General features: G+C 29.7%; 4 protein-coding genes across 4 annotated transcripts in view; 3 read left to right on the forward strand and 1 right to left on the reverse strand.

Annotated features, from left to right (window-relative positions):
* Positions 1–16,711, reverse strand: part of LOC112692077 (calexcitin-2) — a 149,915-nt gene that overhangs the window by 46,133 nt on the left and 87,071 nt on the right. The gene's annotated exons all lie outside the window — the stretch shown is intronic.
* Positions 1,075–7,891, forward strand: LOC112692102 (general transcription factor II-I repeat domain-containing protein 2-like). Its single transcript, XM_025566655.1, has 4 exons — positions 1,075–1,284; positions 6,328–6,527; positions 6,606–7,111; positions 7,380–7,891. The coding sequence occupies exons 1-4, from the start codon at positions 1,075–1,077 to the stop codon at positions 7,889–7,891; spliced, it is 1,428 nt and encodes a 475-aa protein (XP_025422440.1).
* LOC112692103 lies at positions 8,464–9,045 on the forward strand. The gene has a single exon (XM_025566656.1). It carries the CDS (start codon positions 8,464–8,466, stop codon positions 9,043–9,045), a length of 582 nt encoding a protein of 193 aa, XP_025422441.1.
* On the forward strand, positions 9,060–10,326 carry LOC112692104 (general transcription factor II-I repeat domain-containing protein 2A-like). The gene is made up of 2 exons (XM_025566657.1): positions 9,060–9,727; positions 9,858–10,326. Exons 1-2 carry the CDS (start codon positions 9,060–9,062, stop codon positions 10,324–10,326), a joined length of 1,137 nt encoding a protein of 378 aa, XP_025422442.1.

The raw sequence follows: 16,711 nt of genomic DNA on the forward strand, positions 1-16,711 counted from the left end.
CTACAATTATTATTTTTTCTCCAAATTATGTAGAGGTTTTTGTATAAGATTTTTACTAAGAGCTCTAGAAATATTAACACTGATTTTAACTTATACATTTATAATATTTAAAAAAAAAGTAAGCTTATGAAATTATTTTGAATTTTATGAAATTATTCACGATACAATGGTTTCGATAACCTCATGGGAGGGGGAATGGTATACCTTGGATTTTCAAGAATATTTACATTTTTGGGTAGGGGCCCCGTTTTAAATTTGACTTTAAGGCCCCCAAGTGTCTAGTTGCGCCGCTGTAACTATACAAGAAAATTTGTGCAGTTGTAATTACGGTTAATATCAAACATTTATCCAAATATTGCTCATATTCGTGATAAGCCTATGGAATGGTTGTGTAAACGTGCTTGTTGCGTGCCGTCGTTCAATCGTAACGTTGGTTAAGTTTTTTTAGGATAATATTCCAAATAAAATACTCAAATATAATTTAACTATTTATTTAAGAATTTTTCTAAGTACAAAAACAATAATTAAGAAATGATCTGGCGTGAAGGTGCTTGCGACTACTCGTGTAAACCACATCTGAATATTGGTCTGTTCCCAACCCCCTTATATACTTAGGTTTGGTGAGGATCAAACGTGCCGCGCTGGGCGATAGTTGTTTTCAACTATCTTAAATAATTTGTCACTAGTCCATTATTTATCACCTAGATGACCTCGCTAATATTGCCATTCGCACATCTTCCATATTTGTCGCGAGTTTTTCCCAATTACATTTCTAAATGTAACCATGCGATTCACATATAATATATGTACTTATTTACCTTCTGATTTTTAACTAAAATTCCTTTCTATTCATACGAATGCAAATATTATGTTAATAATAATCATTTCCTTGATCTCTACTATTTATGATCTACGTGGTCCCATCCATGTCGTATGAGTCGTAAGGACCTACATTTATGTATGTCCGCAACAGTGCTATACTCACTCCAAAAAATTACCAACTGGTGGGTATCAATGATACACTGCTGATGTCTTTTAAAGGGGAAGAAAAATGTATATACTTCGATAGATACGATGGTCAACATAGATGATGCAACTAGTTATCCGGTTGAGTTTTTAAATGTATTGAAATCACCGTGTATGCCATATCATAGGCTTATTCTGCGTGTGGGCAGAAATTTAAAACTACCTAAACTGTGCTATGGTACCAGGCTTAAAGTCAAAGCTTTACATCGCAGTATAGTGGAAGCCACAATTTTAACTGGATGTGCAAAAGGAGAAACTGTGCTTTTACCGCGAATCCCTATAATTTTGAACGATCTTTCGTAGGAATTTAAACGATTACAGTTTCCCCTCAAAGTTTGCTTCGCAATGACTATAAATAAGTCTCAAGACTAGACTCAAATTTGCAGAAATAGACTTGCGAGAAAACTAGTTTTTACGTAGCTTACTCACGCGTAAACTCACCCAGTAGCTTGGTGATTTTGTCACCTACTAATAGATCAGCGAAGAATATTGTCTAAAAGTTTTTTAGATAAAATTTTGAAAAACTATTAATAAAACATTTATTTTAAACCTTCACTACTAAAACTTCTCGTAAAGAAAGCTACGGCCGCTAAAAGCTATAACATATAATATAGGTTATGACAGTGCTTCCCAAACTTTATCAACTCACGACGCCCTTTTTAATCTAAGGTTTTTTCAGGGCGTCCTTCTCCAAGTCATAGCATGAATAATTATAAGGAAAATTTTAGACCCGATAGTATTTCATGACATCGCGGCGCACACTTTGAAAACCGATGGGTTATGGTAATAATTATTATCTTAAAAATAAATTAATATATATAAAATTATTCCAACAATCTTAATTAATTTTAATTTCAATAGATTAAACAAAATTTAATCTTGCTATGTTACATAGATTTTTATACTTAAACCCGGCAACGACGGGTAATTCATCTAGTAACTAATATACATGTGTATTTAAAAAATTATATTTTTATCTTTCTGTAAATACAAATTAGTGCCTGCCCCATTTAATATTTCTAAATCCACCTCTGCTACTATGAATATCTTTATTGGAATAGGTAGCTTTGACAACTAAGAGCATCGTTGAAAATGGAATACTATATTGAAAATTCTTTACAAGCAACGTGTAACATTATGTTTTATCAAATATCAATAAATACACTCCATAACCACTAATAATTTTTATGACTAGTAAAAAAAAAATTAAAAAAATTATTCTAACTACTTAAAACTAATTTCAGTTGTCAGCTATGCATAATATAAACAACTTAACACTAAGTATACACAGATAATATTAGAACGTAAACGAATGTATTAAAAGTATACCACACCTAGAATTACAAAATCAAATTAGAAAAAATGACAATATATGAGTATTAAATCGTATTAATACTGTTCATATATTATAATTGTATTTACCTATCTTACCTTATCAAACTATTACGTTATAGAGCAGTCTATTTGTTTCACTGTATATATTAAAATTAGTACTTCAACAGAAAACATATCTATAGTTTTTTTTTGATTTACAATATTCCATATTTAAAAAAGAAAAATGTAAAATACCAATTCAAAGTATCAATAATAAATAAATTATGTAAATTCTACTCAGTTATCATTAATATAGTTCTGAAAGTATGCTAAATATTTTAAAATTATAAAATAACAAGAATATAATACATATTATGTTTAAATATAACATATTATGCTTATTTTTATTTTTTAAAGTTTAAAATATTATACAATGAATAGGTTTATATAAATAATAAATAATAATAAACTGACACGGTCCGTAGTGGTCGTGGGTACAATAGTACTAATGTTTGCATTAGAAATATAATACGTGTTTATTTTGTGATTAACAGCAAACTTTGTCAATAAAATAGATGATCTTTATTAATTTTTACTTTAGTTCTTTTTTTTATGAATATACATATTTGAATTAAAATTAACAAATAACGATTTATCATCAGTTAACTTTATAAATGAAAATAATTTTAGAGCCTACATAAATATTTTGAATAGACGTTTTGTGAATAAAAAAAAAACCTTTTTATATAAACTTTGGTAATCTTTCCATAGTCTTATGATGTTTCGAAGAATATTAAAAATGCAGTCAACCGGTTTTATCAACTATAATTTCTTACGTACATACGTGTGTGCATAATACATGCAGATGCGGTTAACTTTATAGGCCTCACATGGATGATACCAACAGCTATTAACTAACCTTGAACTCGATGACGACTGGCCACTATAACCGGTGTCAGACATTTGCTAGAAGAAACACATAGTCAAATATATCGTAAAGAATAAGTGAGATACGAAGCTCATACAGATTTTCATTAATATACAATATTTATGACGATAACAATCACAGTTAATTTTCATAAAATCTCCACATGACATCTTATATTTCTATGAAAATGCTTTCCAATAAAATTCAATCAAAAAGAAAAAGAAGTGTGAAAAACCGTATAACGAAAAAAAAATATTGAAATATGTTATTCTATTGATGCGTAAATATCTAATGCACTAACAAAATTATAAAATTATTATAAAAAATGGAAAAAATTGTATAATATAATATCTTTATAATCAATTTATTTGAATATGTATATTAAATCATATCATTATATAAATTAAATAAGACATACGCGTTGCGACATAGATGATACACCAAAAGTATAACACTTATTGTTTAAAAACCGTTTTCACATGATCTTTTCTGTATTATATATGAACACGGATAGGTACTAAAACCAATACGTGTTTTAGTAATTTTACGGTTAATTTATCGAAAAAACGCCACTGAATAAGTACGAATAATTTTTTGTTTTCAAGTTACATAATACCTACGATAATTTATACTAACATTAAACAATGCAGCGTGTGCTATTAGAATTACGATACGTAATTTTATTACTCTGCGGGTGCTATTTTGTCGAGATAAAAATTGATCCCATAAGTTGTAACAGCACCCATGTACTTTCAATGCTTAGCTCAATAAATAACTAACTTTATATTGCCATCAATAGTTAGTTGGCTGATGTACAAAAGAGAAAATTATCTTTTGTACACATTGTATATTCGTACAGACGTTAACGCTCACCAAAAGTTGACTAATTATTACCGTTCGTGTCTGTTAATATCAAATAGTTAGTGACATTTTAACCTTAGATTAATGACTATAATTCAATGATTTCTGATTTGTTTTAATTGTAATAGCACGTTGTATAATTATATACTGGAATTAGCGAATAATCAGACAACTATAGGAAAAGTGTGTAATTATTTTAAACATTACGTAAATTAAAAGCATAATTATAACAAAACACTAGGTTTATTTGGAATCTTATTATATACACACTTTTGAAGCATAAAGCTACTATGGTGTTCAATATAATTATATTATAAATAAATACAGTGGTAATATCAATCAATTGGCTTATTGATGTTATGCCACTTGAAGGACTTATTCCGGCCGATTTAAATATGTATGACGATGAGAATATTATAAAAGCTGCTAAAATATATGCCCAAGATCTCCATGATGATACCTCATCTACAATCAGAGCTGAGCTGTTCATACAAAGGCAACAATGGAGTCAAAATACTATTCCATAACCGAATTCTGCTCTTGATTCACTCTCTTATTGCACCAATCTTCAACCTAACATTAAAATACTTTTACAATTATTCGCCACGTTACCAGTTACCTCTTCCACTTCGGAAAGAACATTTTTTTGCACTTAATCACTTTAAAAATTATTTAAGAAGCACCATGTCGGAAAACAGACTGAATGGGTTAGCTATGGCTAATATAAAATAAAAAAGAGCAATTCGATGAAAATGAAATAATAACTGAATTTGCCAGAAATTCACCTAAGAGAATGCAGCTGTCAGAGTGGATCAAGTGACTTAACACTAAAACCAAAATTATTATTATTATTATAAATTATATATCAATAAATATTTTTAAAACTATACTAAAATGCTTGAATTACATTTAAAAACTTGGTGGAAGATGGTGGTAGGGGGGGTTAAGGGTAAATTCTTATATCCTCTTTTAACTTACCTATCGAAAAAAAGTGATTAGCTCCTCCCATTTAAAAATCCTAGCTACGCCACTGATTGATAGATAGCCATTGTTATTGTGTCGTTGGAGGCAGTTATCAATACTACTGACAATATTCCATCAATATAGTTTCTAAATTTATTACAATAATAAATGCATGTCTTTGAATAAAACAGTTGAATCGTATGTTAAAATAACTTTTTCCGATAGAAACGAGGAACGAAATTTTATTTTAGAATACCTTGAAGTTTACAGAGATCATCCTGCATTATGCTAAGTAAATGTGATGAATACATGGATAGAACAAAAAAAAATTATGCCTATGATGTTTTATTGAAAAATACCAATATAATTTTCCGACGGCTACATAAAACGATGTTAAAAAGAAATTTAATTTTTTTTTTTTTTTATGTAGCACAGGGATCGGCAACTGGCGGATCGCGGTCCAGATCCGGACCGCGGAAGGCAAAACTATGGACCAGGGGTCTCCAACCTACGGCCCGCGGGCCGAATCCGGCCCGCCAAGGTTTTTACACCGGCCCGCCTAGCTAATTAATGTTTTAAAAATAATATATAAAAAAACATTAATATTAATATTAATTTTCATTAGTTTAATTTATTTTTTATTGAATTAATTAATAAAATAAAATAAATTTATTATTTTTTTTCTTTTGGTATTATTCATAACAATTTATGTTTGTAAATATATACTAACACGAATAATAGAAAAACTCGTCAATCACACTTATCTGCCTAATATTGTACTCAAAACTTACGCGATTGTCAGATAAGATATGATCGACTTTTTCCGTTGTAATAATAATGCTATCGAACGTGTGATCGACGGGTTTTTTCTAACTGCGTGAGTCCACTGTAGTATATCGGGTATAATTTATAAATTATGTAGAATCAGTTTTTATGATTATTGTAGTTAAGTGTCATTTATTATCGAGTGTAGTGCTCTGTGCTGTATTAAAATAAATATGAGTTTAAGTAAAAAACGGAAAGTCGATACAGAGTGCCGTGTTTTTAACAAAAAGTGGAATAATGACTATTTCTTCATTGAACAAAATAATGTTGCTCTATGCGTTATTTGCAAGGAAAAGGTTGCTGTTTTGAAAGAATATAATATTGGTAGACATTATAAAAGCAAACACGCATCTACATATAACAACCTATCTGGTTAACTACGATCGGACAAATTTGAAATCTTAAAACAGAATTTACTAGCTCAACAGTCAATTTTTATTAAACGGTCATGTCAAAATGAATCTCTCGTAAAAGCAAGTTTTCAAGTAGCCCGTACTCTGGCGATAGCCGGAAAACCGTTTACTGATGGCCAAATTGTAAAGGAGTGCATTTTGAAAACAGTTGAAGAGATTTGTCCCGATAAAATCAATTTATTCACCGGTATTAGCTTGTCAGCGAATACAATTGCGCGACGTACCACAGATCTCGGAAATTATATTATTCGTCAATTAAAAGATATTGCTAAAAGCTTTAAATATTTTTCAATTGCTTTGGATGAATCTACCGACACTTCAGACTCAGCGCAGGTGCTTTTATTCGTTCGCGAAGTCAATGAATCTTTTGAAATAACCGAAGAATTGGCCGCCGTCCACTCAATGAAAGACTCATGTACTGGTAATGAAATTTTTTTGAAGGTAAAAGAATCTATTTTTACTTTGGGTCTTGAATTTAGCATTTTAAAAGGCGTAACTACTGATGGTGAACGCAACATATGTGGAGCACATACAGGTTTGGTTGGAAATATTTGTAAAACTGTATTGGAGACTGGTGCAGCAGCACCAATGGCTATTCACTGCATAATACACCAGCAAGCTTTGTGTGGGAAAAATGCACCAATAAATGAAGTTATGAATATTGTTGTGCAGAATGTAAATTATATTCGAAAAAGTGCTCTCAGTCACCGTCAGTTTAAGAACTTTCTTGCTGAAATTGAAAGCGAGTACCCAGTATTCCTTATCATTGCGAAGTTCGTTGGTTCAGCCGAGGTCACATCTTGAAAACATTTTTTTATCTTCGTTCAGAAATCGACACATTTATGACAGAAAAAAAACCGTGTTATAACTGAGTTAATTGATTTAACATGGCTATGGAAATTAGCTTTTCTCGTCGATATAACTCAGCTCCTTAATGAGTTTAAAGTTGCATTTAAAGTTGCAAGGAGCTAACTCGTTGATTTCAGATACATATTCCTACATTAGATCTTTCAAATTAAAACTAAATCTATTCACAAATCAATTAATAGAAAAAAATCTTGCCCATTTTCCAACATGCAACAAATTCAAACTTGAAAATTATAAAGAATTCCCTACCGATTTTGCTGTTGGAGTTCTCACCTATTTAAAAGAGCAGTTCCAGACCCGATTTAGAGATTTCAAAAGTGCAGAAGACCGTATTCGAATTTTTGAAAATCCATTTGCATTAAAAATAGAAACTTTACCGACAGAGTTTCAGCTTGAAGTTATCGAGCTCATATCAAACAACAATTTCAAAGACTATTTCAAGGAAGCTAGTCTCCAACAATTTTACGCCATGTTGCCAGAGGAATCATTTCCAAATCTCAAAAAACATGCGCGTGAAATGATATCAATATTTAGCTCAACATACTTATGTGAGCAGACATTTTCAAAAATGAAATATGTCAAATCTAAGTACAGAACTAACTTAAGTGACGAACATTTACAAGCGACGCTGCTAATTGGAACCACAAAGTTTGATGCAAACTTTCAAGACATTTTAAAAGACAAGCAATTCTAAACGTCTCACTAAATAACTTACTCTTATCATAATAAAACGAAATTTTGAATTATAAAATAAAAAAATTATATAAATAAACATACATTTTTTAAATAAATCTTATTTATTATTATTTATTGCTCAATTTTATAACCTATCTATTTTTCTAAAAATGTTGGCCCGCGATGCCAAAGCGTATATCAAATTTGGCCCGCGGTAAAAAAAGGTTGAAGACCCCTGCTATGGACCCTGTCAACACATTGTACTTCATTATGTTATTTTCTGTAATAGTATTATTATTAATACAGACATTTATTTTATTTAATTTATCAAACTCAGATTATAGTTATATCATAATTCATTGAAAAATATTTTATCGGGCAGGTAATAATCGGTTTTATTACAATGTTATCGGCCGACGGCCGAGTCGCGACAATACCAAATATTTCGATTTTCTAAGAACTCCGAAGAACCGACGGCGTAAAATTATATTTATTGCTTATCGCTAACTAAATCGTTAACTCTTTAGTTTTAGTACGTGTACATTCGCCGGCGGATACAGTGTGTGTTTCGTTTTATATTATTCGTTCAATATGTTGAGTAAAAAACGCAAAATCGACAGCGAAAATAGGAAGTTTATGAACGAGTGGACTGAATTATATTTTTTTATATTGCCTGAAAGGGTTAGAGCCATTCCAGTCTGTTTAATTTGCAATTCAACTGTCGCTATTATTAAAATTGGAAATTTAAAACGGCATTATGGAACTACTTATAAAGATTTTCATACAAAATTTCCTCCAGACAGTGAAGTGCGTAAAAATAAGGTCCATGCATGTATGTTATCTTACAAAAATAGTACGACTACACTTATACGGTGTATGAGTGAACAAGAGAAATCAACTGAAGCAGCGTTGCGTATGTGCTGGGTTCTTAATAAGCACCAAAAACCGTTTTCCGATTACGAAATAGTAAAAGAGTGTATGTTGGAAGTGGCTACTGCACTTTTTCAAGAAAATAAAAAAAAATCGTTACCTCTATCCAAGATATTCCTTTGTCGGCAAGGAGTAACACAAGAAGGACAGAAATGTTGGCAGCCGAAAACAAAAAAAGCTTATTTGAACTTTTACATAAGTCACCGTGCTACTGCATTGCGCTTGATGGATCTTGTGACTTAGTTGATTCTGAACAAATGTCAATTTTCGTGCGATTCTTTGACATTGAAAATAAAGTGTTTAGAGAAGAGTTACTAGCAATATTGACATTTGAAGGCAAGACTCGTGGAGAAGATTTATTTAAGAGTTTTGATGACTTCATGAAAAAATCGGATTTGAGTTATGATAAAATTGTGTCAATTTCCACTGATGGAGCTCCAGCGATGATGGGAAAAGAAAAAGGATTATTAAAAAGAATCCGTGATAATAATTCCGGGATATTAACTTATCAATGCATAATTCACCAAACATTGCTTTGTAGTAAACTCAGTGCTACACTGAAAGACGTTATGGACGGTTTGATCAAGTTAATCAATTTTATCAGGTTGCGTTCTTCTCTTCAACACAAACAGTTCAAAGAGTTTCTGTGTCAATTTGATTCGACTTATTCAGATTTACTACAACACAATCATGTTCATTGGCTCAGTAAAGGTCGAGTAGTTGAACGTTTTTGGAACATTAAAGAAGAAGTAAAAACATTCCTAAAAAATGTAGGTACTGAAGAAGCAAAGAAGCATTCGGATTTCTTAGAAAACAATCGAAACATAGTTACAATGACTTTCTTAAATGTCATTTTGAAGTATTTAAATACGCTTAATGTCGAATTACAAGGAGAAGGGAAATTAATATGTGATTTTAATACAAAGTGTGTCTGCTTTCCGTCGCAAACTAAATATATTTAAAGGCGACATTGAACAAAAAAAATTCATTCACTTTCCCACAATATTTGAATGCAAAAATTATTCTGAAATTATAAACATCGAAACATTTTTAAGTTTTTTGTCAGATCTTATGAAGGAATTCGATGCTAGATTCAAAGACTTTTCTGAAATAGGAAAACTATCACAATTCTTAAAAACCCCTTACGATGTTCTCCCAGACGGAGAATGGACTGATGTAGCTAAAAAATTATTTAATCTTTCAAAGTCAAAACTCCAAATGGAAATAATAGACCTACAGGAAGATGTTTCCTTGAAGCAGTACAGAAGTGCGTCAACTGAAGAATTCTGGGCTAAAGATGCCATTGACAAGTATTCAAACTGTAAGCAACTGGCAATCAACTTGGCTACGATGTTTGGTTCGACATACATTTGTGAGGCATCGTTTTCAAAAATTAATTTTTTGAAAAACAAATATCGGACAAAATTAACAGACTCTCACCTTGAGGACACATTGCACATAAGCTGTTCTCCACGAGTTTCCGATTTCAAAAAGCTGGCTAAGGAAAAGAAATGCAATTTTTAGCATTAAATAATTTACTGTAATAAATATATTTTTTTCATACTTTTAATATTGTAGTTTTTAATATAAATTAATTGTAATAACTGAATAATTATTTTTATTTTTATACTGCTATTTTTAAAATATAAAGATTTGAAAAAAAAAATGTTTCACTGGACCTCATTGATTTATTATTTTAATCTTTAGGACTCCAATAGAAATTACTTGTCGACCCCTGATGTAGCATGACAAGAGCAATTACAACGTTCTCTTCGCTAGACATTTTAAACGAAAATTAATATATTGATGGATATTATTGACCGTATAAGGGTCGTTGAAAATACACGCTTATCGTTACTTAAATATTATTAAGATGTTTATTTATTATTTACTTTCCATCAAAAATGAAATATACTTAAAAAACATAAAACATTGCACCTGTTATTGTATTATATGTTTTGGTATTATAAAATACTCTTTTAAGTAAAGAAATCATTTACAGTTATATTTACAATATTTCATAGGATTTTGTCGTTAAAATAATATATATATATATATTATAAATAAATTCTTCTTCGAAAAACTTTTCGCTCTCCTTGTCCGATAAGAAACTATCTTGTGATAGTCAAAATATTCAGGAACTTAACATATATAATTTAAACATTAAATATACATATATTAAATTGAGATACCGTAATATGGACAACGATGATGAGATTATATATATTGAAACACATAGGCATTTATCGATATTTACTTAACCTACATATTATATGGATTAAGTTTGCCAAAAATTGTAGTTACAAGGTAAAATTATTCATTCTTTATTTATTCGACATGACAGTTACAATTGTGTGTGTGTAACATAAAATATGTAAATGACAACTTGAGTAATATTAGTTTTTAATAAAATAAAAAGAGTAACAACACTTGAATCAATAAAATAATAATTTTAATTAAAGTTTAAATTATTATAAAGTAGTATAATTGTATTTATATGTTTATATATTGTCTTAGCACTGAAAGTTATAAGCAAACAAAAAATTAAATTAAATAACACTTCCAGTAAATAAAATATAAACAAAAAAATCAAATGTTCAAATAGTACATATGAAATAAAAATATATATAAAACGAGCAAATCATTCGGCTTTTAAAGTTCTTTATTTATTTTATTTATTTCTTTATTTTTAAAGTGCCGTTACGGCGAAACACCGATTTTGTTCATTATGTACAAAAATAAAAATAAAACTGGTATGTGTGTTGGTTTGAAAGATATATTTTTGAAAAATTCTAATACATGTTTACAGTCATTACAGGGCATGTATTATTTTATACTCGTCGAAATAAATTTATCCAGAATAATTAACACTACGCGGTTGAATGATGACTCAAGTTAATAGTTGAACACGAGTGAGTATGCAGGTGTGTGCGTGTGCAGGTCATGCCGTTGGTGGGAGGAGGGATATATCCCCCCCCATGAGATCAGCCGCCACTCAAAAAAATATGATAGCTAACTTGAGTAAATTTAAAATGCCTACAATGACATGTTATTGTAGTTTTTAATTTTTATAATTATAATTGAGTTAGGTATCTGAACAAAAGCTTGTTTTTTTTTCATCAATTTCGGTACTTATTATGATTATGGTTAGTATTTAAAATTTATAGACAATAATTTGATGTATAAATAAAACTGTTTATCTTATACACAAATTAACACAATATAAATAACATGTTTATCAACATTGTAATTTAATAATGTACAGTCCTTTTTCTTCTAAATTGATATTTTGATAACATCCCCCCCATCTAAAATTTCTGGGCACGCTACTGTACGTGTGCGTGCGCGCGTGTATATGTGTTTGTTTTTGTGTATTCTATACATAGTAATATTTTTCACCGTACTGTATTACACGAATGTACGTATACATAAATAATAATACTAATGTCAATAATGCACACACTTCACTCAGCAGCAATACCGTGTAATATGTACGTTAAGGTTTTTTGCAAAGACTAGAAGGTGAAACTGTCTCCCATTCGGGATTTCATGTATACATCAATCACGCATGTATTAAAATTATATAAATGGAAGAAATCGTGGTTTATAGTGCCCCGGTGATTTATTTATTTTTCAATTAATTTAAAATAAAATTTAAATAAATTTAAATTTAAAAATGTTCGGTCCTGCATGTGTACTGACACATGAAAACACAGAAAACGTATTTATTTACTCAGATTTCAATTTTATTAAAAAAAAAAAAAAATAACCAAAAATCTTATTTAAATGCTTTAGTTTAGCCAAAAATGGTTCATAATAATTATTATTTTACACTAGCTTCAAATAACTTTAAAGGAATCCAGTTTGTTTTATTTTTCACAACAATGTCAAAATAATCGATCTTAAAACGCTACAATGATAAAAATAAAATAAATCGATCAAGTTTTTAGGAAACGGAAGTTTTTTATAGGTTCCTTAATAGGTTTGACTGCAACAGATGAACAACTAATCAAATATACTTATCACTATTTCAATAATTTCGATTCATATTTATATATATTTTTGTATTTTTAGTTCAGATATTTAATACATAAATAAATATTAAAATATTTAGATTATAGGTATACAGTGCTGTAGTGTTGATTATTTTCGGAACGAAGCTTCTAATTTTATTGGTTTAAATGTATAATTTTTCCGATTAATATAATTATTTTTCTTAATTAGTAAAAAAAACAAATAATACTTATACTTTATTCACACAAGATACTATTGTACAATATCAACATATATTCGGATTTTATGTTGTGAAATAAGTTAATAAATAATTTACACTTTGATTATAAAAATATATCAAACCTTTCGGTTGGTGGAGGGGAAAAACCAAAGCTCCGCTGAACCCCCATAGCTGTGATCATTGGCGTGAGCACAAATGGTGCAGACTGTGAAATATTGTAAATAAGGCCCTAAAATTTAAGTCTAAGAGTAAGGGGCCCGTATTTTAACTGATATTACTCAAATCAAATGAAATTTGTTCTTTAGGTAAGATATTTGGTAAAAATAAAATTATGTTTCGCCATAGAAAAAATTTAACTAAATTTTCTAAATGTTCGTACAAAAACTTATTATGGTAATATCACAGCTACAAATAACTACAAAAGTACAAATCATAATTAAATAAAGCTATCTAAGAAAAATATTCGAGATTCAAGGAAAATATATTCATTAAGACTAATATACCACAATATTAAATTAAAAATGTAAGTTATGTTTATTTAATAATTTAAACATTTTAATTTATTAAATATACTTACAGGTTTTATTAAGACAGGGCCCGAATGTATTGTAGGCAACCCTTGAAATACAGGTCTGCGCATGTCTATAGATATGACACAGTAGGTGTGTATACATTTAGGTATTACATATAGTATTTAGGCATTACATACAATGCCACGAATTTATAACTTATAACACAATACTGTAAAGAGAAAACGTAATTAATTATTTGTTGTCTTTAATTCTATCTTCTATTCATTAATTTTATCATTACTATTAATAAAACTTATAGAATTGTTATTGTTTTACACATAATATATATATATATATATATATATATAAATTTTGTTTTTTCTTATTATTTTACTAAGATATTTAAATGTAATTTATGATTTATAATTAAATTATTCAGCCGTGTTTCACTAACGAACAGTAACTAAATATTATCAACTTCGAACTTTCGAACCAAAAGTATTGACAGTTGAGATGTTCAAATAACGTTATGATTGAGTCATAAATTTTAAACATTTTAAGATAATACCTGGTAATTTGAAATATACGTATTAGTCAAATAATGTGTTGATACATGCAGTATAATATACGCATTGAATTATTACATTTTCAAACCAGCTGAAGAATAATAACACTCTTTCACGATGCATTGGCAATAACGTCAAAGAGATGGGGTGAAAAAGATTTTCATTCGAAACTGTTATTATGTCTACACAAAATAATACTCTTTGTGGAAATACGTTGACACTGGGGCCACAGCGTTGAAGAGAAACGTGAAAAATAGAAAACTTTCGACTTACCATCGTCTGAAAAACGCAAAGCCTGTTGTCTTCATTAATTTCCAGTTCAGCGCATGACGGCGCCAAAGACCACACTTTTTGCCAACAGTTTTCTAACGGTTCGGCCGAATGCGTGCAGTGCAGGATAGTGGACGTCACGAACACTGCTGCTACGAGGAAAGCCAACGACGACGTCATTTCGCTACACGTCAACGGAAATGGGGAAAAAAAGACGACGACGACGGCGATAAAAATAATAATAGCAATTATTAGTTGATAAATCGATACGGAAGGCGAACGGCAAAAAATAAAATTTAAAACGCTAAAGAAAACTAAATAAAAATCGAAAACCTATAGAAAAATAGGTTTTCTCGGCGAAACTATAATAGCAACATATAATAACACGTAATCGATATTTTTAAAACTAAACGCTATTATTTCGTAGTGACAATAATATTATATTATGTGAACGAAAAATGAAGATATGTTGCGATGTAAAAAATAATTTCGTTCCGAACCGGTCTGTAATCTGTGCACAGTCTGCTTCCCGGATGACTGGTCATAACGAACTGAATGCGTTTGCTGCACGCGCGCGCGTGTGTGTGAACGATGGTAGTTATGTCTATGGCAGCGGAAGAGTGAAGTGAAGAGAACCGATAGTTCCAAAGTACTGGTAATAATGTTAAGAAATCGCGCGGGTATATCGCATGGTATAATAGTAGAACACACGAATATTTTGACTCCACATGATCATAATTTTATTTTTTGATAATTAATATTAATAATTTTTTACCATTATCATCAACGTTGCGTCCAGAATGGCGCCAAAGACGACGATATAGATTAAAAGAAAGTGAGAGGGGGTTCCCGTGACATTCTAATTAAGTAAAGCTGGGTTCACATTACACCGTGCTGTGTCGTGCCTTCTAAAATAATTATCTCTGATTGGTTGAACCATTTTATTACATCAAGGTAAACCGTATAATAAATCACAAGTTAACCTCACTAACCATAAGATACCGTGAAGTTGATTTTATCCAACTTTTGAGCGTGTGGTTACCGATTTTAATAGTAATAATTTAATATTCTATGATAACATTATTCATAATAACAAAGGGCTCGGAAGGTGATGCATTTGCATGATTTTATTGGGCTATTAAATTTATTGCTAAGTAACCTTGAAATTATTTTCATGACACTATGAAAAACCTAATAGGAACATTTTGAAAGAAAATTTCAAATTTTAAGCTATTTATTTTACTTGTATTTTATTTTATCTTATATATTTATACCTAAAAATTATGTTTAGCATAGTATAATATACTAACAAAATTTGTACTGTTATGTACGAATATATTTATTAAAATATCTTCATTTATGAACATTTTTGAGTTAAAAAAATTAAGTGCATATTTTTTAAGCATATTTGTACTTTTTTAAGCGCATAAGTGCATGCATACTTAGTACTTTTTAAGAGAATTAATTTCTGAGCCCTAATAATAATAAAATACATAATTTCTACTATATAATTTAATATTCATCAGTTATTATTTATTGAAACTTATGAAAATATTTCATATCTAATAAAAAAAAACTGCGAAAATATGTAACCAAAATTTGATATCATCACCATAAGATATTTATAGGTATCACACATTTTCAAAGCACACGGTCTGGTAAAATAAACGTTACGATGTAGTGTGAACCCGGCTTAATGGTAATAAATTAAAGAATGTCGTCGGTTAAGAATTTTTAAAATGCATTTCAAATAAGTACGAATTAGTCGTATAGTCCATTGCGTACGCATATTATTTTTTATCAAAGAAGGCCCGGTTATGTTCACTACCTATTTACAACCACGGTTCGCATCAGACAACCGCGGTTACGCGCCAGCATTTGGAAGCCAAACACGACCGCCGATGCCGACGCCACTGCCACCGTATAAGTAGTATAAAGCAGGACTTGAAATCGATTTCAAAATCGATTTTAGATATCGATAAAAATCGTTAAAGCCTTTTAGAAAATCAAAATCAATATCAAAATCGTTAATGGTTGGTAATGATTTTCAAAATTTATATTGATATATATATTGATATTGAAAAAAGTTAAAAACGATATTTTATATCAAAATCAAAATCATTTTAATAATTAAAACGATTTTAAATTTCAAAATTTCAAGATTCAAAATTTTAAATTAAATTTTTATTTAAATTATAAATGTATAGATTAAATAAATAGACCGATTACGCTGATGCAACACTGTTGTTGTACCCTGTACAATTATGTCCACCCTGTATATTTTATTTTTGTATAGTCAATCAATTCTTTCACTGGCCTACGTGACT

Source organism: Sipha flava, unplaced genomic scaffold, assembly GCF_003268045.1.
Source record: "Sipha flava isolate LNK unplaced genomic scaffold, YSA_version1 70_pilon_pilon, whole genome shotgun sequence".
Taxonomy (NCBI): Eukaryota; Metazoa; Arthropoda; class Insecta; order Hemiptera; family Aphididae; genus Sipha; species Sipha flava.

Bases quoted from the DNA above. Each gene is read 5' to 3' on its own strand.
- LOC112692103 (XM_025566656.1), top strand. From the start codon at position 8,464: ATGTTGAGTAAAAAACGCAAAATCGACAGCGAAAATAGGAAGTTTATG.
- LOC112692104 (XM_025566657.1), top strand. From the start codon at position 9,060: ATGTCAATTTTCGTGCGATTCTTTGACATTGAAAATAAAGTGTTTAGA. The intron at 9,728-9,857 runs GTGTGTCTGCTT...AACATTTTTAAG, and splicing joins ATATGTGATTTTAATACAAA to TTTTTTGTCAGATCTTATGA.
- LOC112692102 (XM_025566655.1), top strand. From the start codon at position 1,075: ATGGTCAACATAGATGATGCAACTAGTTATCCGGTTGAGTTTTTAAAT. The intron at 1,285-6,327 runs GTGCTTTTACCG...ATCTTAAAACAG, and splicing joins GATGTGCAAAAGGAGAAACT to AATTTACTAGCTCAACAGTC. The intron at 6,528-6,605 runs GTCAGCGAATAC...TATTGCTAAAAG, and splicing joins TTATTCACCGGTATTAGCTT to CTTTAAATATTTTTCAATTG.